We start from the raw sequence: 22,983 nt of genomic DNA on the forward strand, positions 1-22,983 counted from the left end.
CCCCCCCCCTTCTGCAGGGTTACATCCGGGGCAAAAAGGCAGTGCACTCACTCGATGTTTATGTGACAGGTGTAGTTTACAGTATTTTATGAAGCGAAATCCATGACGTGACAACAAGGAAGCGTTCAGCACCCTGGAGAGCTCCTCGTCCCACTTCCTCCGCTGCTTTACGAGGAAAAACACTTAAAATAGAGTGGAAACATGAGAAATAAAAGAATTACCATTCACGGGCCACCTGATTCAGGCGGATGGATTTTGGGGTTGTGAAAAATCACAAGAAAACAGCTTTAGAAAAGTGTTTGTTTTTATTCATCAGTCAGAATGCAGATGAGCTTCCCCAAAGGCCTCAAGTCGCCCTCGCGGATTAGAGCCACAGAGCTCAGCGGGACTCGCCGTCAGAGACCTACCCCCCCCCCCCAAAAAAACAAAAAACACCTGGTCTGCTTCACACGAGGGCGAGCGTCTTGAGAACCGCCTCATTAGACAGCAGTCGTTAACAGTTAGCAGTGGAGATGAACGGACAACAAACACACAGCGTAGAAAAATAACATCTGATCCGCCGATCGCTCTCATCAAAAAAACTGGGGCTTCACTGAAGCGGCTGTAATGTGCAAGTTAAACAAGGTCACTTGAAAACCCATGTAGTGGCCAACTATTGTTTAAGAACGTTTAAAATAAGGTTTAAAAAAAAAAAAAAAAAAGAGGACCAAGACAGATGTGAGACGGGAGGGGGGGTCACTGTCTAACTGGAAAGGCATTCATTGCACGTCTCTGGAAGCTATAATCCTTTAGTAAACATTTCTTCTCACTAAGTGAAGGCAGCTTAGATTCCCTCCATCATTAAAACACAAGACAGGCGGTGTACCGTTTAACATTTGGGTTCAGTAGATGAAATGAGGACAACAACCAACGTGAGGACACGACACCAACGGCAAACATGAAGTGGTGCACGGGAACTTTCACCTTTTGTCCGATTTAAAAGTCTTGAACCTAAAAGAAAAGTTCAACATTTTGGGAAATCGACGCATTCAGCGTCTTGTCGAGTAAACGTGGATGAAAGAGACCGATTAGCACAACGAGGCTTTTCACACGTCAAACAAAAGACAGCTTTGGATACTTGAGTTACTGGGCGGCTGATCGAGTTGCCTTCGGATATCAGGACAGCCTTTTCTACTCCTTCTGCATCGTAGTTACTAAACTATCGATGTTCTCACTTAACTCAGGGCAAGAACGCAAACTAAACTATTCCTTTAAAACTAAAAGAAGTCTGGAAACCAAAAAGCTCACTGATCAAATTCACAGGAAACAGAACTTGGAAAATGACAGAAGAATCTCATCTTCAGGGCTCCTTACCCACACGTAACGTTTAAAAAATAACAACTATGTGTGTGTTTTTGCAGCGATGGAGCTCAAAGACAACTTAACAGACTAAACAAATACATACAACAAACATGTTCGATGATATGTCACAGTAAACAGAACTACACATTAAATACTCTCTACACTCTCTTGTGTGTGTGTGTGTGTGTGGTTTGAAAGTGAAGTGACCTCATCCGTGACTCTTTAACTTCTGCCCCCCCCCCTTTTGTTTAATATCACAGCCCGACAGTAAAGTGCACTTCATCCGTCTGCTCCTCATGCTCACATGACGATAAGGCTTCAAAACAAGCACGACGACATCATCATCATCCAGAGGTTCCGCTCCGCCTTGAAATGAAGAAGAGCCTCCTGTGGAGTGTTGGCAAACGCTTCCCGATTCTTTCAAAGTGGAGGGAAATGTGAAAACTGTGAACAGAGGTCCCCTCCCCCCCCTCCAGCCCGGCAAACTGTTTGACAGGGGGAAAAAAAACTATACATGGTCGGGACCATTTCATCGAACAATCCCACCGTTTTATGTGCAAATTTCCAGCAGTGCCGCCCTGCCTGTCTGGATTACCACTTCACTGAGGACGTCCCGCCCCCCCCGGTGCAGGAACACCAGCCTGTTCATGTGCCCTCGATCTGACACAGGTTCTGTTGGAGCGCGCCGGCTCCCCTCTCAGTCCACAGTCTCTCCTCCTGTCGGGGCTACCTGATCCGCCCGTCGCTTTTGACCGGGCCCAGTTCCGACTTGGGGTCCGGGGACAGGGAGCTCCAGGAGGTCTCGCGGCAGGGTCCCACGGCCGGGCAGGACGAGGACTCCGTGGCACACAGGCCGCCTGTGACCCAGAAGGCCCCAACGCTGCTGTCCACCCAGGCTTCAAGGGGCCGACCCACCAGCTGGGCTCTCCGCTGGGCCTCCTGCATGGCCGACTCGGGGGGGGGCAGCTTCAGGACGGCGCTCAGCTGCTGGAAGTTCTGCTCCAGGTACAAGTTCTTTGTAGGACCCGCATGGAGCCAGCTGTCCTCTTCTGGACGGGACATTTGGGGTCACGCAACAAAGAGAAAGCAAAGGAGGGGGAAGGGGGGGGGGGGGTAAGTATTTAAAAGGATCCAAATAGAAAACTTTCAAACTTAACCTTCAATTAGTTCAGTGATATTCTGCATCAACATTTCCATCAAAAGAACAACGCCTGTAGTTTATTTCTCTGTTGTTGTCCAGAAGCAAATAAAATAACACCAGTGACATGTTCTGGATCATTACCATTAACACACGCGGTGGAGCTTAATTTGGATCAATTCTATCCATGTGCCCCTTTTTCAAGATGATTCCCTTCCATTAAACGGGCCCAATCCCGAGCGTCTCAGACAGCAGTAGTGCTGTTCATATTGCACAACTATTTCTTACTGTTCATCTATTTATTCAATTATTACACTTTACATATGCACATACTCTGCACTTTTTGCTATTTTGCACTTCTGGTTGGATGTTAAACTGCATTTCGTTGCCTCAGTACTTGTACCCTGTGCAATGACAATAAAGTTGAATCTAATCTAATCTAATCTTTAAATCCCATGGTTGGAATTGTTGTCAATAAGAAGGATCTTCCTCCTGCAGACTGACGCAGAGGATAGTCAACAGCTGTGTGTCCACGGCTCACCTCTGCGCAGCGGCTCCTTATCTCGGAAGGTTAAGGGCATGACGAGGAAGCGGACCTCCGCCACGCGCTGCCACTGCTTCAGCACCCGGACCGTCCAGGTGCCGGGCCGCAGGGGGTGCTGCAGGGCGGGCTTGTACTGGGTGTACTCGGCGTCCACGTCCACCGCGATGTCGTAGGAGGCGGCCACCACGAGAGCCGGGTCGATCCACACAACGGTGGCTGTGAGGTTGGGACCGCGCGCCCACTTCTGGACCGCCAGGGGTTCGCTCAGAGGGCCGATCACGCCGCCGAAGTTCCGGAAGATTCTCTCTTTGGGGTCCCACTCCGTGCCGATCTGCCGGGGAGGAAGACAAAAAGGAATCTGTCGAGTAGCGTTGGATTATGTGACACGATGGAGCAACACGAGGCCTCCCGCGTCTTTGACTTTCATGCTTCATCTGAGGACAAGCAGAGAGAAGGTGTAAGCACTTCCTGCCGTAGCTCTCCTCCCAACGTATTAATAAAAAGGAAAAACTAATTAACTTCAAAGTTCAGCTTTGGTTAGATTGATTAAAAACAGCCAAGTTTCCATATCAGGGAGAAAATCTTCTGTGAAGCAGTTTTCCCTTTGATATTAAAAGGTGTGCACCACCATAATGGAGAATCCTCTTCTTCAGACGAGGAGGCTGCTTACTTCCAGGTTCTTGAGCCTCTCAAACTCCTTCAGGTTTGTCTCGAGGACCAGCGTGGCTTGGGGCACTGCCCACATCTCCAGCGTCTCCTTGACCTTTGAACCGACAGCCTGGACTTCCTGACGCACCAGATATCCTTGGAAACGGTCGTCATAAAAGTAAACGTGCACTGATAGAGGGTGGCCGACTGGTTCAAACCTGCAGGGAGCAAAATGACATATTTATTATTAGAAAGAAGCCCGTTTTATCCTTCACTGATCCCCAGAAGTGTCCACGGACCTGCAGGCCTCCACGCCGCTCTGCGTGCTTTCCAGATTCCTCAAGCCCAGACGAGAGAAAGCGCTGTACGCGGTGAGCGCCGCGTCGGCGAGCGAGCCGACGCCATCCGACCTCTCGAACAGACTCTCCCAGTACGCCTTGACGGCGACGGTGCCCGGGGCGTACTGGCCGTACAGGTGAGTGTCCAGAATGTCTATGGCCTCCTGGTTCACTGCCGACTCAAACTTGCGTGCAAAGAATGTCGGACGGGTCAATTGCTGTTGGAAGAACAGAATAACCAAGAGATTAAAACAAACACTGAACCCAAAAGGCAATAAAAACAGGAGGCAGAGGGAAGCAGCTGTTGCTCACCTGGATCCGGATGAGGTCTTGTGGTTTGAAGTCGTTGGGGGAGCAGCCGCACCAGTCCACGATGTGCTTGTACTGGCATTTACAGCCCAGCTTGCGGTTCCAGTTGGTGACTCGCAGGTTGTTGTCCACCAGCGTGTCACACATGTGACTGTTCCCGAGCACCGTGTGGAAGAAGGACTGCGAAAGAGGCGCGAGCAGAGACGCCGTTAGCGCCGCGCACTGCGGGACCGAGGCTGCGCTCGAAGACGAGGAGGAACGCTTCGCGTCCGCCGCCACGAACCGCAGGGAACAAAGCGCTTTAAACCACACCTGTCAGATAAACCCAGACGGTACCTCTGCGGCGCTGAGCCGGAGAGAGCTTAAAGTATTACGGTATCTCCGCCGCCGGGCTCCTCTGGCTCGGCGGGGGGGGGAGGACGAGCCCGCGACACACTCGTACATCAAATCAACATCTTGTCTCACCTCGGCGGGGAGCAGCGCGTAGGAATAGAACTGCTTCAGCCCCGACACCAGGGGATCCTGGGAGCCGATGACGTACTCCACGAAGCGGCGGGTGAGCGCGAACCAATCGGAGCCGCCGGAGACGTCGAGGCCTTCGGGGATGCTGCGCTCGCCGAGACGCCACATGTGGTTGTCGCACTCGTGGAAGAGGCGGTCGAGGCCTTGCTTCTTAATAAACCTTAAACAGACAGATGAAAAATACGTTATTTTGAAAAAGGGTTTGAAACCAATATTCTGACATAAATATATGTTAGAAAAACGTCATAGATGAATAAGTCAAAAGTCAAAATATGTCAAGTGGGAAAATGTCAGACACTGACCGGGCGTTTTCTCTCCCGTGGGACTTCAGGAAGTTCTTGTCTCTTTGCTGCGACAGGAACGACACCAGTTCATTGTTGGTCCTGCGGGAAGGCGAGAAGGTGAGAAAGGACAGAAAAGACGTGGCACCGCAAAGAAATTTCCAGAAGGTTCTTTGGTGTTTCGAAGTGTGGCGCTCCCTGCTAATATCCACGAGAGACCTCGGCGTGCATCTAACCAATCACACAGAAATGTTTTTAACGGTGATGTTATTCCGCTGACCTCGTGGGGAAGTCTGTGGCGCTGAGATTGATGAAAAAGTCCCACTTCCAGTCCAGCATGGAGAGCAGGTCCTGCATGCTGCGTAGGTAGGCCTTCAGGAGGCTGGCCCCTCCCCAGATGGTGACCATCCGCCAGGGCGTGGCTCGTATGTTCGGGTACTGCTGGGCTATCTGCAGGACCTCCCGGTGCAGGTAGCCGGACCGCTGGAGGATTTCGGAAGCAGAAGGTGCGACTGTTTAAATGGGCGAAACCTGAGTTCGGGCCTCACAAAGGTAGCCGAGTTCCCACGGATCTGCGGCTGCCGCTGAGCCGACACGGCCACACAAATCTGGCTGGAGTTGAAAGAGAATCTGATCCGAGCAGAACAAACAGCCCCATGGTGCTTTGCATTGTGGGTCATCGCGATGATGGAGAAAGTGGGAAAATTTTCTTTCCTTCTCCAGCTGGCAGGAGGTGAAAAGCCGAGCAGCAGCAAACTGAGCTTATAGGAAATCACTCTGTAAAACCTCAGGCGGGGATTAAATTTGTGGGAATAAAATACGAGATGAAGGAAGTCAAAGAGCCAAGCTGCTGCCGAGCTTTAGACGTTAGAAGATTTAACCGTGAGTCTGACGATAGCAAGAAGCACAAAATCTGTTGCTTCAAACCTTTTCTTCAATTCAACTACCAATTTATTATCATACGTCATATTTATTATTTACAAATGAAGGTGGCTAATAAAAAGACAATAAATAGGCTGCTTAACAGAGAAAGACACTTTGTTCAGGGACACGAAGTGCCATTGTTTTGTTACGTGAAGCACAAACTGTGTGCTACTGACTCTGTCCCGCGTTAAATTAAGAGTGGACATCTGTGGACAAGTCTTCTTCAGACATTCAAAACAACCGGTGCTTGTCCCGGTGGTGCTCATAAAAGCAGAGCAGAGGTTGCTGGCGGACTCACTCAGGAACAACCCGACCTCTTTCCCACACTCGTCCATCAGAACGGGCTTCTGCCTCAGTGACAACCACCAAGAGTGTGAGATGGCGTCTGTCCCACCTACTCCTCCCCGCTGCCCCTCTGCAGCAGAACACGTCGGAGGTCTCCGCCTCGGGACCTCCAGTCCGCCAAAGTCATTTGTCTTCTTGAGCTGCACGCGATAGCGGACTTTTCTTCCACTAAATCCAGCCGCTAAGAATAACCCACACTTTACTCTATCCGGGCTAATCCCCTTTAGCACACTAAGGAACCCACGGGATGTATTTAACCTTCATGATGCAAGAAGCCCTAACCGGTAAAAGCATTTGGGAGCTGACTGAAGCCAGAACCAAGCAGGGAGCCAAATGTTCAGCATAACCATAAATAAACCACGAGCTCCAGCAGAACCAAAACCACGACCAAAGCAAAGAAAGAATTGTGTTCCTCGTGCCGTCTGTGTGCATGTGACGCGATCCTCTATTCGTGGCTCACCTGGTCCACGTGGATGTAGTAGTAGTGGTCACGGTGGTATATGGCTTTGATGAGCCGCTTGAGCTGCCGCACAGCTCGGCCATGGACCATCAGGACGAAAGCCACTCGGACCGGGTTCTTCACTTTGGTCAGGCTGTTGTCCAGCTCGCCGAAGGCCTGCGCCTGATTCGATACGGCTGGACGGAATCAAAGAATGAAACTCATGGGCCAGCTGTTGAGAGCAGACAGCTGTTCTCTGGATGAACGATGAATGGAGGAGGTTACAGAAGATGTGCAGGATTCTCACCGAGCTGTGGGCAGAACTGGGGGAGCGCGCCCGGCATGAGCTTCCCGGCCTGATGCTGACACACGATGTTGGCGATCTCCTGTCGGCACTGCTGCGACCCGGCGCGATGGATGGCCGACAGCGCGTCCTTGCCGCCGATGTTGCATTTAGGCACGAAGCCGCTGCTGGGGGCTTGGTGCGCCCCGTCCACGCTGCCCGTCTCCCCCGGCGCGCCGCCGGTCAGCGGCTTGGCCGCGCCGTCGGCTCCCCCTCGGGTGTCGCTGAAGTTCCGGCTGCTGGACGGATCGTGGAGGACGGCGCCGTCCTGCACCAGACCCAGGGTGGACTTCAGCCGGACGCCGGGCTTTTCGACTTTGCGGCTGGACCCTCTCCTCAGCGCGCTGGCCGCCGTGCCCCCCGTCCTCTCCGACCGGCCGCTCCACCTCCCGCGGTTCCTCCCCGGCAACGCGTTTGGTTTCTCCCAAACTGAGGAGTCTCTTTTGAGGTCCTGGCTGTTGGGGTCCGGCAGCTTAGACCGGCGGGTTTTTCTCTGTGGAGAGAAGAAGGAGATCCAGAGTTAAACAGCAGAAGGTAAACGAAGACCACCGCTAAGACAACAGCTGCAGGAGCCCTGAAGCAGCGGAAGTGTTTACTTGTGTAGTCTTTGTCTCGCGCCTCTGATCTGGACTATTTTTAGCAGAGCCTCTTGCTTTTTGTGAAGCTAATCTGCAAAAAGCACAGTTCTGAGATTGCCCCACACACACACACACACACAGACACACACACACACAAAGACACAAACACATTGGATCCCGTGATTAACTGTAGAGACCTCGACCAACCTGTTTCAGCTCCCTCTGGCAGAACGACATGAACGCACATCTCGTGTTGCAGACACGAACACAGAAACCAAGCATGCTAGCAAGCTCAGACTTTAAGGAGGTGATACAGATAATCCTTGTCACACAGCTACTGTGTGTGTGTGTGTGTGTGTGTGTGTGTGTGTGCGGGCCCTCAGACCCGTCACAGTGAGACGCCCAGGTGCATTCCAGTCACGGCAGTACGGGCTTCAGCCGGTTTAAATTGACCAATTGTCTCACATTGTTTCCATCAGTGACGGTACGTTGTGTTTCTATCGCTGATGCATTAATAAAAACACCACCGGGAACATCTTCCTCCAGCTGACACGGACAGATAGTTTCGGCTGCAAGAGAAAATGTTCTCATACAAGCGCACAGCGGGGGGGGCAATGTTTCCATTTTCCTTATCGCTCGTTTTCACAGCTTTTAATTAACACCATCGTGTAAAAAAAAAAAATGCATTGATTCAAAGGCGAGCCGTGCAGCCGCTTTACTTTACAATTTTCCAATTAAAGAGGAGTGAAACCGTATCAGTGTCGCCATCTGCTGAAGCGCGAAGCGGCAGCGAGCGCTCGGCTCCGCAGGAGAGCTCAGACAAGCGGAGGGCGACACGAGGATGGCGGTCTGCTTCTTCCTCTCCTTCGGTCCTCACCTCCCCTCCGAGGGCTTTAAATATAAACCAAGGTGGCTGTGCTCACACATGCACAGCGCTCTGAGAAATCAGCCTCCCCGACTGTTCACCTGCAAGGATTAATATGCTTTCTTAAGACCCAAACTTGATTCTGCATTTTTTTCCTCCAGTCGTTTGACATTTGTGTGGACGACTGCCAACATAGTTGCATGTCAGGCTGACATGTGCACTGAGCAGCAGTGTCACATTACGCAGCCTAAAATACACAAATAATGAGTGACAGCTGTTTTCAACCTGAAATTGTTCATTTAAAAAGAAGCTCGGGAAGAATACTTGAAGCACTGGACAGCAAATACTCGATGGGATTTTAAAGGTGGGGCCCGTCTCCCCCTTTACGGTCCTACAGGATTTACAGTTCACCACAGACCCATTCTTCTCTGAACATCTGCTGAAGCATGTTTAAGCCTGAATGCCGCTCATCAGGTAACACAAAGCCCACAGGCTCATAATGCAAACAGGTGGTGGAATTCAAAAGGTTCTGCAATATGATCCGGGACATGTCACAATGTCACGCTTAAGTCAGTGCGGAGGAAACGGATTACATCATCCAAGCTGGGAACACGCGTCACTCGTATAGTGACTGAGAAACAGCCCGATGCACGGTCCCGTGTTAGGTTAGGGGTTCAGCACCGGTTCCCAACTCAGGTGAGGTTTCAGCGTGCATTCCTGTGAGCCCCGGGGCGCATGCAGCCCCTCCACGTGTCCCACTCCTGCTCACAAACTCCCTGCAACTTGTTGGGAGGGGAGACCCGGAACATCGGCTGCCTCCGGGTGGGTGGGAGACTCCAAGATGAACTTCCCACGCTGCAACCAGGATCATGTTAAAAAGGAATTGTTTCAGGATCACCCCCCTCCCCTCAGCCCCCCTATCCCTGGGTCACGCTCCCTCTAAGGGTGTTTTGGTAAAGATTCAAAGCGTATTGAAGGTCACAGCCCTCTGGCGGATGTAAACACAAACAGTAGAGCAGATGTTTGAATGTCTAGCAGCTGCTCAGTGGTCTTGGCTCATGGCGATGGACGGTTCATGGTCGATGAATCATAACGGATTCCTTTCACATGTTGCTAAAAAGTTGCATCACTGCACAGACGCCCCAGTGACGTGCGTGCGTGTGCGTGAGTGTGTGTGCCCGGTTCTGGTTCCGTCCGTTTGCCCATCACCGCGTTTTCTCTACACAACCAGCTGCACCGGATTTAACATGTACACACACATTCACGTTAGCGACTCTCCCCAAAAGTCCACTGCTCCGCCTCGACGGCAAGTTCCCCCCCCCCCCCCCCCCCCCCCGACTAACGTCACCCCAACACGGTCAAACCCGCTCGTTCCACGTGTGTAACCGTGCGGCGCTGCGTGCCGTAGCGGGCTGGAGCACACGGACGGACGGGCAGTGCTGGTCCGGTTGTAACGTTACCCAAATGTTCCGGAGTGGCGCTGTTCAACAGCCGCTAACCGGGCTAGCATCGGCTAGCCGTTACCGCATCATAACACACGGGAAGCTAGGCTAAGCGCTAGGCTCCCCCGTTAGCTCCAGGATTAAAGCCCCCCCCCGAGAAACACCGCCGTGTCACCGACGGTCCGAGGGAACATCACCCACCTCGGCCTCGCCCTCTTCCAGACTCCTCAGGCTCCACACCACGAGCCCCTGGACCAGCAGGATGGTCAGTGCGGCGGCAATGGCGAGTTTGTATCGCCGGAGCAGCTTCTGTACTCGGTCGCTGGCCACCATTTTTTCGACTCCCGGTCGACGACGAGCGCGTGCACGCTGCATTCTGAATGGCGCGCGCACGGCATGGCGCTCGGAATCCTCAGGTTGCCGTAAAGTTTGTGCCCCGTGTTTATGTTTAAGCTTCTATTTATTGTCGCAAGTCTGCGGCAGCACTGTTTTTATTTTACATTAAACAGAGACCTACACAAACGAAAACTTTTAGGTTTATAAAATACGTCATCTGACCCTAAAGCTCATTTGGTTGGCCTACATCCTCTTTAAAGGCTCAAGTTACCTCTGGCTTCCTTCTCCCTGCTGCCTTTGGTCCATAATATAACGTGGCCTATTGATCAATTCCAGAAAAGCTCAATCAAAGGATTAGTTAGATAGCAGTTAGTTAGCCGGGGTCATATGAGGTAAATCCGTCCAATAAATCCTGAGCGATCACCATGAATAGACAATTAAAAAAATGTTTTTTTCATTATCATAATTGTTTGTGTAATTTCCTCTTGACAGGCATCTGTCATAATTATTTGAAATACATTCCGTTGTTAAAGACGCTTCCCGTCCATGAATACTAACACGACATTAGTTCTCTTTGTCTGCATAGAAATCATCTCAGAACGGGACCCCCACAGACCCCCAACAGTCTCCCGGGTAACGGGACTCCAGCTCAGGCATCCGGTGTGTTAATCTACTGTGGTGTTGGGGGGCATTACGGAGGAAGGACGCAGCGTGAGGGCGACCCTCTCCGACATCTTTTTGCACTCCGTGTAATCGGCTTGTTGCATCGCTGCTCCGGGTGGAACTTTTGCAATAAATCTGGTGGCTCAACGGAGGAGCCGGGGTGACGTCACGGGGTCGGTGCGCCTTTTTCACGAGCAGCTCCACACACACACACACACACACACACACATGCGCGCGCACACACACACACGCACACACGCGCGCGCCCGCCGTGTGACGTGTTCGCGGAGCGGAGAGTGGGAGCTCCCACTCGCAGAGACGCGCATGGAGAGCGTCACGCGCACTGTCCGCGAGCGGGCGGGCGATGGCGGGGAGGAGATGAGGGGCTTCGTGCTGAGCCTCACCAGTTCAGGAGGGCTTCTCAATAATGGGACTTTGACAGTTTACACGGAAGAAATGTCCACAACCGCAAGTCCAACCATCCCCTCCTCACAGCTGACCTCGGATCAGCTCACTGTGGTCGCCGCGTCGTGTAAGTTCAGTCTTGTCATTATTATGATAGAGAGAATATTTTGTTAGAGGAGGTTCTGTTTCTGGAGAGTGATTTTAATAGTTCTGCCTCTTGGATTTTTGCACTTACTCTTGCAGCATTGTGATAGGGGTTCTACTGGATCATTGCCTTTTAGCACATTTGATTGTCTCATATTTACTCAAAGATTTCAACTATAATTCATACCGTCTATTATTTTTCAGTTGTCATTTTTTTTAATAGACAGAGAGAAGTCAAAGCTTCTTAAGTTTTCAAATTTCAAACTGAAAGTGATTCCTCTCGCTAAATGTTTGGAACTGCTAAAATGGATATAACTGTTATAACTGCGAGAAAAGAAAAGGAAACGGTCTGTTTAACAAACATTTCCCTTTCTCCTGCTTTTCAAACAGTTTCGTCCCTGGTGTTCTTTGTGGTCATCGTGGTGCTGCTGTCCATTCTTTACCGCAACGATCTTCAGTGCTGCAAACTCTGCTCCCATCGGGGGCCACGTGCAGATATGGTAAGAAAAACCACACACAAAGAGGAGAAACTGCCTTTTGTGCTGTTTTAAAAAAAAAAAGTGGCACGTATGTTCAGTTGTGATGCTGATCTAGCAGAGTTGTCCACGTCCCACTGAAGAGAGCGAGCGAGAGAGAGAGAGAGGACTCAAAGACACCATGTGCACTCAGCGTCGCGCCATCACACAGTGTCAGATTCAATTTGCACGTCAGTGGCAAAAGGACTACAATGAACCTGATAAGATCATTGTCAGGCGGTGGATTTTCCTCAGTGGAATTAGCTGCCCTCCAGAAATATCTGCCACGGCAACTCTAATGGAATTGGACAGAATTAGCACTGACCGCCGCATATTGATGCGACTTCAGCGCCAGAGTAATTCAATCAGTGCAAATCAGATTTTGAGATGCTGACATCGGCATAGCGGGTGAGGCAAAACAACTTAATCCTTAAGGTGTTTAAGAGAGTGTCAGGCCTTTTATTTCATTATGTATTTTCACACCTCAAACACCTCGCTTCTCTCGACGCTGAATGGTGCTGGAGGCGATGGTTGTGTAAATGTAGGTGACTTCTCATTGGAGGCGCAGTCGCCCTGCTTCCTCTTCCTGTCTTCAGTCCCAGGGGGGAAGTTTGAGTGTTATCTTTGGGTTGCAGAGGCGTAAACTCGGGCCTCCACCCTTCAACAGACAGGAAGCTCAGTCCAAACTGTGCTTTTTAACGGAGGAGTCGTGTGGTCTCGTTTAGGGAACTAACAGAGTGTTTCACTGGGACACGATGGCCCTTAGTTACAGCTGTACGTGTCCACAGGTGATAGGAAGACATTGCGTCAGTTCAGTACATCGTGACACACTGCAAACAGCGGGGCATGAGATAAATGCTAATTAATACACTGCAACTTTTCCCTAAAACCCAAAAGGCTCTGTGTTGTTTTTTATGATGAGGAGGCAGAAAGGGACACACACGCACACACAGAGCCTCGCTTTGTGCTCCTGTGGGACATTTTCATGTCTTTAACTTCATCGTCACATACCTTTCCCTGCTTCATTTTGCACCATGAATAGTGGGCCGACCCCACTGTGGGTGTCGGGGACACAAGGGGGACAATGGACCTCCTTTAGGTTGCGGCGGTGGAAAAGGCACGCTGCCGCTGGGCTCCTCCCCCGACTTCAACACTGATTTTACACGGTTGTGCTTTTTCACACTGGCTGAATAAGTGGAAGGAGACAAAAGGCCAAGTCTCCTTTTTTTTTTTTTTTACTTCTCCTCCTCCTTGAGGACTTGGCTTCTTAAAAGTACAAACCAGTGAGGGGAAAGTGACCTCTGACATCACTTCTTTGGGGGTGTTGTCAGTCCCTCCGTGACGATGTGGGGATTAAGGCAAAGGTCGTTAGCTTGCGTCACTCCGAGTGTGAGTGATGTCATTGTTTGTATTAACCCGGCCTGGGAAAACGATAAATCTTTTTATACCACCACATAGACCTTAGTTGCTTCCGCAGAGGAGATCTCCTCAATAACAACAGCCACATTTGGCCCCGGCAATAACAAACACTCAACACTGGGTTTAAATCCGCGTCAGGCGACATATTGACTTTGTTGCATCGACACACGAGGCCGTAATGTGCACCGTGTGCTCGTTAAGAGGTATACCTGCTGCAGCTACCAGGCCAAGAGACAGACACTGAAAGGACCACACGGTGGGGCTTGTTGCCGAGGGACCCCGATGCCACAGTAGGACATCACATTGTTCTCCCCCACAAAGGACACTCGTTTGGACTGCGGGCAATTACTGCGTTTTCCTGTGTTTTTTTCTTCTTTTATTTCGCTTCATACGTGAGACCCCGACAGGTCCTGTCTTAGAATGGGTGGGACTGGGAGGAGGCTTGGAAATTAGAGGGTGGTCTCCTCATTGATTAAACAATTTATGGCACTGCTAAACCAGCCAGTGTCCACAGTGATTAAACAAGGCATGAACATTAGTAAATGGGGGGCTGAAAGGAGACAATCTTTTGACTAATTGCAGCGGCAGAACTCACAGCGCTCGGCTTTGTGGGACACACTTGTTTCATTTACAACTGCTTGTTTTGCAGGACGCTCCTCCGCAGTATTACAGCAGCAGACAGACGCTGGTGGGATCCCCTTGTCTTGAGCCCACTCACACCGTGGATGACAGGACTCAGGTGAGCGAGCCAGACATGAATATATATATATTTCCGGGACCATCAGACAGTATCCACCCCAAGCGTCTGTTTCCTGTCCCTCATGAGTGTCCCCCTGTGCGTGTGTGTCTCAGCAGGCGGGTCAGCTGTTCTACGTCGGCCTGCCCTCCAGCTACAGCCTGCCCGCGCTGGAAGCCCCCCTGCCGAGGCTCCCCTCCTACGAGAGCGTCCGAAAGAAGGACCGCCAGAGGCAGATCCACATGATGATCGCGGACCGCTTCGGCCTCAATGGACCCATTGTGACCGAGGTCAGTTAAATCAGGGATTAGGAATGTGTCACGGCGCATGATACAGTCACAAATGCTGTGTTCAGGTGCTGTTGTTCCGCCTGGGAACAGAGAGGAGTTTGTGCTCCTGTTACAGTTTGAGGAAAGCTTGATGTCACATAAACTCCCCCGATTATTGTCACGATGAATGGCGACGATGAGGAGCGGGCCCTTTGTGATATGACCGCGCTGTCATACAATATTGGTACAAGAGCTTGTTCAAAGATTAGACTGCAGTCGCGGTGCAGCAAAGGGGATTCACTATCAGCTCATCTCGTCGCGCTGGCGTCCGCGTTTCAAGGTTTTACCGCGTTGATCTTTCGCCGAGCTTTTAACTGGCGCTGCGCTCGAGCAAACAAGCTAATGAGTAAGAGGCGCATTCCACTGCTTTCTTTCTGCTTTGACCTTCCCTTTTTTCCTTAATTAAACGATCCTTAGCATGGCTGCCCATCTCCTACACACACACACACACACACACACACACGCACACGCACACACACACACAGGGTACTTTCCAGTCAACACGTCCCTGAAAGGTCAACTGATGGCCCCTTAATATCTGCGGACCGAGGCAGGATGGTAGTAAACTTAACGACCTGGTTTTTGTGTGCATGTGTGTGCGTGTGATTTGTGTATCACACAGAGGGCAGGTTTTTGGGGTTCCTCCTGTCCCCCGAGGCTCCCCGAGCAATTAAAAGATAAGAAAATCCAGTCGGGGGAGAGAGAATCTGTCAGATGTGATCAGAAAGATAATGCGATGGAGATTTTATTTTTTTTGCAGCAGGCTGACGTGGAGATTAATTGTAAACACAAACATGATCCACTTATTCTCAGGGAGGGAGATCCGTCCTCGGGTTGCTCTCCATTTTCCGTCTCTCCTGAATAGTTTTGCAGTTGTCACCTTAAGTGGTGGTACTGTTTCTGAAACGCGACGCGCATGAATAAACAAAAACAAAAAAAGTGGTGCATCTTTCGAGAGAAACCTAAACAGAAGCACCAAAAACAACTCAGGGCAGATAACAACGGCCTACATCTTAAAATATCCCACCAGAGTCCTGCGCTCCGCCGCTCAGGTGAGGCTAACAAAGCGTCCTTCTTTCAGACTCGCTTTCCTAAAATCCGTCCCCATCTTACTCCTCTGCTGCAGCCTCCACCCACATACGAAGAGAGCCTCCGCCACTCTGTGGAGCTGCCGTGCGACATCCTGCCATCCATCCGGGACGTCTCCCTTCCTCGGAGTGTCTGCACCAGCAGCACTGTTCTACCTGTGTAGCAAGCTGCTCCAGGCAGCTTTGTATAGTGAGGAAGTCACCAAAAGAAAACCACACACACACACACACACACACACGACTCGTAGAGGACGGGATCTCGGCTGGAGGCCTCGCGCGAGCCGATTCGTTTAGCTCCGGACTCGAGGCCAGAGGACACGCTGAGAGACGGAGGACGGAGAACCAAAGAGGAGCATCGGGGGAAGGAGAGCGACGGGTACTGTGCTCTACCACGCTGATGAATTTCCATCAGCGGGTATTCGTACTTACCGAGGTGGCTGGAACACCTTGAAGAGGAGAGTCGTGTACTTCATGAACCCAAAAAGGGAACCACTGTTTACTCTGTTGATTAAAGTGTCAGTGAAGAGCTTTCCACTCTTTTATGGTGCTGCTCCTGAGCCAGAAGCCTCATTGTCAGGTTGGTAATGTTATCAGACACCCATTAGTCCGAGGCCGAGCCGCGATGCGTTAGGAAAAGGTGCTGATGAGAGTGCCTTTGTGAAGCTATTATGAGACACATGTTGTTGTTGTTGTTGTTTTTACCACTTTTGCCTCTTTTTTTTTTTACAGAGCTTGTGTTTTTTTTCCAGGAAGATGGTATTGTTGATTCTTTCTGACTTATTTATAGCCACAGGTGCATTGATTTGTTCTGTTCTCTGAAAGGCGACGAGGAGCAGCGTGAAGGGGAGTGATTGTAAAATAAATACAGTAACAAGGCCCTTGTGAAGATGCACGAGTCCAACACTGGGGTTTTGGTTGTCATTGGATACAGACTACTGATCTGAGGTCTGTGGTGTTTCAAACTGCTGTATGTTTCACTGGGAGCAACTGGGATCGTCCTTTCAGGTGGAAGAAAACATCAAGCTTGAGTTGCTTTTTATTTTTTTTCAACCCATCATGCACAAACACTCAACGCTTGTACCGCATTTATTGAGGAGATCATGGCGACTCCACAATAATATTTCTGAAACCATTTAAAATAAATCCTTTGTTGTCATCGATGATACCAGAGTATTGTAATTACAGAGCAATAGCACATTATATTTAATAGCAATATAAAGATCCAAACACAGTGTGGCTGTCGTTTGCAGTGCAGTTATATTTCAAAGACTATGTAGGCCATCTACACCCTTTGCTTTCATTCTTCTTAACCATATTTACAGAAAACGGGTTGTCGGCGCAGGGGTAGAGAGGGTGCGCTGGGAACTGCAAAGAGTCCCGGCCCCTTGTCCCAAGTTGAAGTGTCCCTGAACAGGACACCTAACCCCTAATTGCTCCCCGAGCAAAAATGTAAAAAGCGTCAGCTAAATGACCTGTTATGTAATGTAATAATTAGTATTGCCTGGTGGAAATTGAAGCCCTGCAAATGTTTTTAGAATTTGTTTCTCCAGCTCATGAACTGCCATTAAGAAAAAAAATAAAAAAATGTTTAAAAAAAGATTAAAAGTGTGCAAACATATTCATGAGAAACGTTTGGGAATATTGAATAATATTCAATTTTAAGGATGTGTATTGGGTTTCTCATTCGATCAAGAAAAGCCAGTTTTAGGCCGTATGTTTTTATGTTTTAAGAACATTGGACCGTACTGTGTTAATACTGTGTTAATGTCTGAATCGGTAAGTCAGTAAAAAGCCCAAAAGAGGTCATGACCGGGAGCCTGCAGGCAGAATAGTGCCACCAGTTGACCCCTTTCAATAAAAAAGACAAAGATATCTCTGTTTGTGAAACTCTAATGTCACACTGACTAACTGACAAATTTCCCCTCTGGTCAAATGTTTCTTTATCTTGAATTAAAATCGTAATACTTTTCATTGTTTCGTCACATTCAGTCACATGAGCAGGCCAACATTTTTATCAGAAAAAGCAACATACCAACAATACTCTTTCTCACATCAGCTGATCATTGAGTCAGAAGGGGGCAGCAATCTACGTTTACATCACTGCAAGTGAGTAGAGATACAAAAGGGAAAAACTCCACAATTCAAACAAAAACCCATAATGTAAATGATTACTTATTACTAATTACTATCACTAGCAATTACTACTATTATTGTGTTTGCCGTAGAATGTTATAATATTATATTACGGGATGGGTAGTAGGGATGAATACAATACTATGATAGATTACACGTAAGACATGTTAATGTTGCATCTAGCGGGAAAAGGAGCTTGTATGAACATGTACAACATCACAGTACAAGTTTTGATGCAGTGGAGCCATCAACATATTTAGTTTAATCTAGAGTGAAGCAAACGTAACCGCACGTCACCACCCGCGTCATAAGGCGTCACCTTAGAAACGGGGCTGCGCGCGTCGTCCGCTGGAGAACCTCGTTCGTCACCGACGGAGAAAACCGAAGCCGCCCGAGCAGCCGAGCGCCAGTCTGCCATGTAAACAAGGTCAGACACTGCAGCACACAGCCCGAGCTCTTCCTCCGGACCCGGGACGGCCGCTCGCTGGTGAAGGAAGACCAGAAGAACTTATTAACACCCCCCCCCCCCCCGCCCCGAGGAGAAAGGTAGGCTCGTGCCTCACGTGCGCGTTTTATAACCCGCGCGCTGTTCCTGTTGTTGTGCGCGCCCCGCACTGCAGTTATGTGACATTTGTGACATGCATGTATAAACGATGGCCTTTTACACGTTACGCGCGTGCAGATAAATCCCCTTAGTGACTGCGGCCGTGACAGAAATCTGCCGCAAAGTCACGCAGTCATCAGGCGGCCTCGAGCTGGGTCGCTCCCACGGAAACTGCATGGTCATGTTTTCCCACGACATTCACGAGCCAGAAGGAGTGTTTGCGTTTCCATTCGCTGCGTAGCGCCACTTCACTCCCTGAAATTAAAATGTTTTTCATCGTTTTATGCAAACGTGTTATTTAATTTTATGATAATAATATTTTCGTCTCCAGCTTACTATGAATTATAAGTACTGCATATATTGCATAAGAATACGTACAGATGCTTCAGTGCTGCAGCTTTGTGGAGCTTGATGTGCTGCAAACATTAAATGTTTTATTAATCAACCTGAAAAACTTAATTATTAAACAAACCAGCCTTTCTATAAATGAAATTGGTGATTAACATTAGTTCCTTATAATAAAATGGATGAAGGGTCAAACTTTGCTTTCGCCAGTGCATTCACCCACATTTCCCTCAGTCTGGGCATGAAAACCAGTTTAAACTGGTCATCCCAGCGGCTTCAGGGCCAGACACGGACTGAGCTGGTGCATTTTTCTGCAGAGAGACGGAGAGAAAGTGAGTGAGGAGGAAAGAGAGAGACTCACCAAGGGCAGACCAGAGTCACGTTTCAGACCGCCTGCAGCCGGTGCTCCATCCTGCTCCAGCTAATGATTCATTGATGGGTTCTGGCCTCCGATACCGGGGCCCCGAAAGACTTCCCGTTGGACCTAATATCTGACTAATTAATTTGACACGTTAAAGTTAAAGCTGCTGAAGCCAGGAAACGACAGGCCTCCTTTCCAAAATAAAAAAATAAATAAAAATTAGGGTTTGGGCTTCAAAGTCAAGATTTGACCCTGAAATAGTCGGCTGATTATTAAACGGCAGTGACCGGATTTTACAAAACACTTTGTGATGTCAGTGGTGGATAAGTACTCAGATCCTTTACTTAAGTAAAAAGGGAAAAAAACAGTTTCACCGTTACAAGTAAAACTCCTGAATACATTTTTTTACTTAAATACAGACATATCGGCAAAATATAATTTAAATATGATACTCATGATTTGCTGCATTCAAGTGTTAATTATCATAGAATAGATTTTGTTTGTATTACCAGATAATTAACATAAGAGCATCTCAATGTTGTACTGGATAGATTGGTAGTAAACAGTATGCAGCACTGCATCGAATATTATGAAACAAGTAACTATAAGATTCAAGTATAGATATAGTGTAGTGGAAGAATATTAATTATGAAAACACTAAGGAAGAGTGCATTGAATGAGAGTGAGAATGTTTTTTATGGTAAACAGGTATTTGTGTTTATTCCCTGTAGGACTCCTTTGACAGACCAGCCAACATGATGCAGTGTTTTCACTTCATGGTGGAGCCGGCCAAAAACTTTACGGCCAAGATAAAGGTGAGGCACGTTCACGGTGCACCTTGACACCAGTGCAGACAGTTGACATGACAACCGTCTTTCATCCGTCCCGGCTGCGCGGTTTATTTCAACAAGAGGGCGTCTGTGAGGGTCTGGAAGGGAGGGGCTGTCTTTTCGGGACCCAGAGGCACCATGTGCATTTTGATCAGGCCGAGCGACCTCCTCCTTTCCACTCTGACTCAGGCTCTTGTAAAGCAGCACTAATGTCCTCCAAACGTCCTTATGTTTGTGCGGAGAACTCCTCCCCTTCCGAACCCTTAATCCCCACAGAGAATCCCTACATTTTTAATCCACTGCAGGAATCGCACAAGAGGGCGACGAACGAGAAGCGGGAGCCTCTGGATGAGGACCAGCTGTTCGTTGTGGATCTAGCTAGAGATCTAAGCCGCGTGTGCCAGGTAACGATGTCTTCTATGAGGGTTTGTCTTCACCTCTCTAATCCATCACCACCAACTCTTTCCTCTACGTTCACTTCTGGTAAACTCTAAGATCCGGTAAACATTTAGGATCAGCAGTTCTTTGAAATCCTTGATTACAGAGATGAATTTTTCAAAATAAAAGTTCACGTCGAACAGCGACCACGTCTTGACTATTCTATTCTTTTCTCTCGTTTTTTTCCTGCGCAGAGGTCCTCAGTCCTGGAGCTCATCTGGAACCTTGATGACACCTGGCCCACCTCCCTCTGCAAGGTCTTCATCCTGCAGTGGGCCTCCATGTTGGAGAGCAAGGTGAGCGTAGGGACGAAGCACGCCTATACTTCCTGAGGGTTTTACACACTAAATGTTTCTGCGTTTGTGTGTGCAGAAGAGGCCGCTGCAGACGGACGGCTGGCCAGAGGTGGAACAGGTCCAACCTGATATGATTAATGAGCAGGACCTGCTGCAGGCCAAAACTGTGATCCTCAACTGGATCAAGGACCTGAGAGCTCAGCCCGAGGTGAGCTGTTCTATTAGCACCTTGAGCTGCAATTTATATTATGAAAGGAGCTGTATGAATAAAGCTCGGCATTATTGTTAACTTGCAGCAAAGCGTGTGGCCCGGGGAACCGGTGGCAAAGGCCCTGGAGGACCTGCAGTCCGCCTGGCGTTGGGGCCGCGCACCCAATCTGCTGGCTGCTATGGAGCTGGTTTTTTGGACTTTAATGGTGCAACGCCCGGATAAGGTAGAAAATCCCTGCCGCAATCCGCAGCGTCCACTTCACCCGTTGTGTTTATTGTGCAGGTGCAACACAAAGCTCTTTTGGTGCGTTCTTGCAGGATACCATACCGCAGCAGTGGCTCACGTGGAAGCAGAAGACTCAGACGATTGGTTCGTAAATGAAAAATCCGAATTTTGTTATTAATCTGGAGACGTTCAGTTCCTGATGAGCCTCTTGCTGTCTCCACCCAGGTGCCATATCCTACATTCCTCAATCAGGTGATTGATGCACTTTATATTAGCGTGCAACATGTCTGCGCTGCTGTCAAGTCACATTCTGACTGACTGGTTTTGTTGTGTAGTTTTGCACCAAAAAAGGAGAAAAGCATATAAAGAAAAATGAGATTGCAAATGTCAGGACAGACAACCTCTTCTTCCCTTCAACATAATCACCATCCCAATATCCACTGTTTGTTCCTTTAATACCAGTTTTACAGTCTTGATCTACTGATTCATTATGTTTGACAAACATCTGCTAAGACTAAAGCCCAATGTTTCTTTTTTTACAGTGTGGAACTGGATCTCAGATGCAGCCGGTAGAGCATCAATCAATGACTTTATCAAGATGTGCAGAACCCGCTTGTTGAACCCGTCTGGTATTTAAACCCACGTCCCTTTTCTTTCTAGTGGAGGTGACTCTGGATGCGGACACAGCGAACCCCGACCTGCTCATCACGGACGAGAGGCGCATGCGCTGCGGCTTCGAGAGGAAGGACATTCCCAACTACCACCAACGCTTCGACGGCTGGTGGTGCGCCGTCGGGCTGGAGGGCTTCAGCTCCGGCCGCCACTACTGGGAGGTGGAGGTGGGCGAGCGCGACTGGAGGCTGGGCGTGGCCAAAGAGTCGGCCCTGAGGAAGGGCTTCAAGTCCCTGAACACAGATACGGGCTACCTGAGCTTGCGTCTGGAGAGGGGCACCGAGCTGAAGGCCCTGACGGTGCCGTTCACCGCCCTGCCGCCCGGCCTCATCCCCCGCAGGGTGGGCGTCTACGTCGACTACGACTGCGGCCAGCTGTCCTTCTACGACGCCGACAAACACTTGCACATTTACACCTACAACGAGAGCTTCGACGAGAAGCTGTTCCCCTTGTTTGGTACGGTGGAGATCATCAAGGATCTGGTGATCAAGTCTCCAGCGGTCAGGAGCGGGTGTGTCTGCCCGTCTCCCTGCCTCTGGGGTTGAGTCTACTCCCGTCACCTCTTCCTTTAAACTCCATTAGATATCATAATAAAGTACAACAAATGGATATGTAATAATCACTGGGAGAAATCAGAGATCCGGATGTGCCATCATTGTGCTATTGAATAGTTCCACTATGTGACCCCTCTCTATGCTGCTGCTGCTGCTGCTTTAATGTGATTGTCGCAACCACTTCCTCACTATAGAGTTACAGCGCTCGTCTTTGCTCACATGTATCGTATGTATTTTTGAAAACAAACCGTATCAATATAACCTGTTGTGCAATATTAACCCAGCAGTGAAAAGGCATTACTGTCTGTGAATGATCAATAAACCAAATCTAAGTCTTAGTCTTTGGTCTGTTTATTGGTATATTACCAGTGTAGAAATAATCTGACCTGGGGAGCTGGATTCCAGTTGGTTCACAGTCAGACCAGATATCAGCCTCTTCTCTTGTTTCTCCCTCTGCATGATTTCTCTCAGTTCCTGTTGAGGTTATTTTACATCCTCTAAAGAGGTACAATGAAATAGACCACGCAGAGGAGCAGAGTCGGATAGAAACAGCACCTAAACCCAGTTGACGTGAACTGGGTTTACGTTGAAGTGTTTAAAATGGAGTTTTCAAATATGTCAA

General features: G+C 49.2%; 3 protein-coding genes across 7 annotated transcripts; 2 read left to right on the forward strand and 1 right to left on the reverse strand.

Annotated features, from left to right (window-relative positions):
• Nucleotides 1-286: 286 nt before the first annotated feature.
• On the reverse strand, nt 287-10,582 carry xylt2 (xylosyltransferase II). Of its 2 annotated transcripts, none has more exons than XM_040190603.2 (11): nt 10,259-10,582; nt 7,137-7,665; nt 6,851-7,026; nt 5,402-5,604; nt 5,143-5,223; nt 4,784-5,000; nt 4,322-4,498; nt 3,971-4,227; nt 3,694-3,889; nt 3,021-3,354; nt 287-2,387 (listed from the first exon to the last, which is right to left on the reverse strand). In XM_040190603.2, exons 1-11 carry the CDS (start codon nt 10,430-10,432, stop codon nt 2,068-2,070), a joined length of 2,664 nt encoding a protein of 887 aa, XP_040046537.2. In that variant the 5' UTR covers nt 10,433-10,582; the 3' UTR covers nt 287-2,067. The 2 variants fall into 2 exon arrangements, with proteins under 2 accessions (XP_040046537.2, XP_040046536.2); XM_040190602.2 differs by having other exon boundaries at nt 287-2,390.
• A 308-nt stretch (nt 10,583-10,890) lies between these two features.
• LOC120827588 (uncharacterized) lies at nt 10,891-17,564 on the forward strand. 2 transcript variants are annotated; one of them, XM_078083986.1, is made up of 5 exons: nt 10,891-11,588; nt 11,996-12,105; nt 14,189-14,278; nt 14,392-14,565; nt 15,731-17,564. In XM_078083986.1, the coding sequence occupies exons 1-5, from the start codon at nt 11,285-11,287 to the stop codon at nt 15,854-15,856; spliced, it is 804 nt and encodes a 267-aa protein (XP_077940112.1). In that variant the 5' UTR covers nt 10,891-11,284; the 3' UTR covers nt 15,857-17,564. The 2 variants fall into 2 exon arrangements, with proteins under 2 accessions (XP_077940112.1, XP_040046539.2); XM_040190605.2 differs by having other exon boundaries at nt 14,395-14,565.
• Nucleotides 17,565-18,132: 568 nt separating this feature from the next.
• Nucleotides 18,133-22,699, forward strand: LOC120827587 (butyrophilin subfamily 3 member A3). 3 transcript variants are annotated; one of them, XM_040190604.2, is made up of 10 exons: nt 18,133-18,371; nt 19,867-19,950; nt 20,271-20,369; nt 20,598-20,699; nt 20,776-20,907; nt 20,996-21,133; nt 21,228-21,279; nt 21,361-21,387; nt 21,678-21,704; nt 21,796-22,699. In XM_040190604.2, exons 2-10 carry the CDS (start codon nt 19,891-19,893, stop codon nt 22,350-22,352), a joined length of 1,194 nt encoding a protein of 397 aa, XP_040046538.1. In that variant the 5' UTR covers nt 18,133-18,371; nt 19,867-19,890; the 3' UTR covers nt 22,353-22,699. The 3 variants fall into 3 exon arrangements, with proteins under 3 accessions (XP_040046538.1, XP_077940110.1, XP_077940111.1); XM_078083984.1 differs by lacking the exon at nt 18,133-18,371 and adding an exon at nt 19,168-19,193 and having other exon boundaries at nt 19,865-19,950; XM_078083985.1 differs by lacking the exon at nt 18,133-18,371 and having other exon boundaries at nt 19,865-19,950.
• The last annotated feature ends 284 nt before the right edge of the window (nt 22,700-22,983 follow it).

The sequence above is a fragment of the Gasterosteus aculeatus genome, chromosome 11 (assembly GCF_964276395.1).
Source record: "Gasterosteus aculeatus chromosome 11, fGasAcu3.hap1.1, whole genome shotgun sequence".
Classification (NCBI taxonomy): Eukaryota; Metazoa; Chordata; class Actinopteri; order Perciformes; family Gasterosteidae; genus Gasterosteus; species Gasterosteus aculeatus.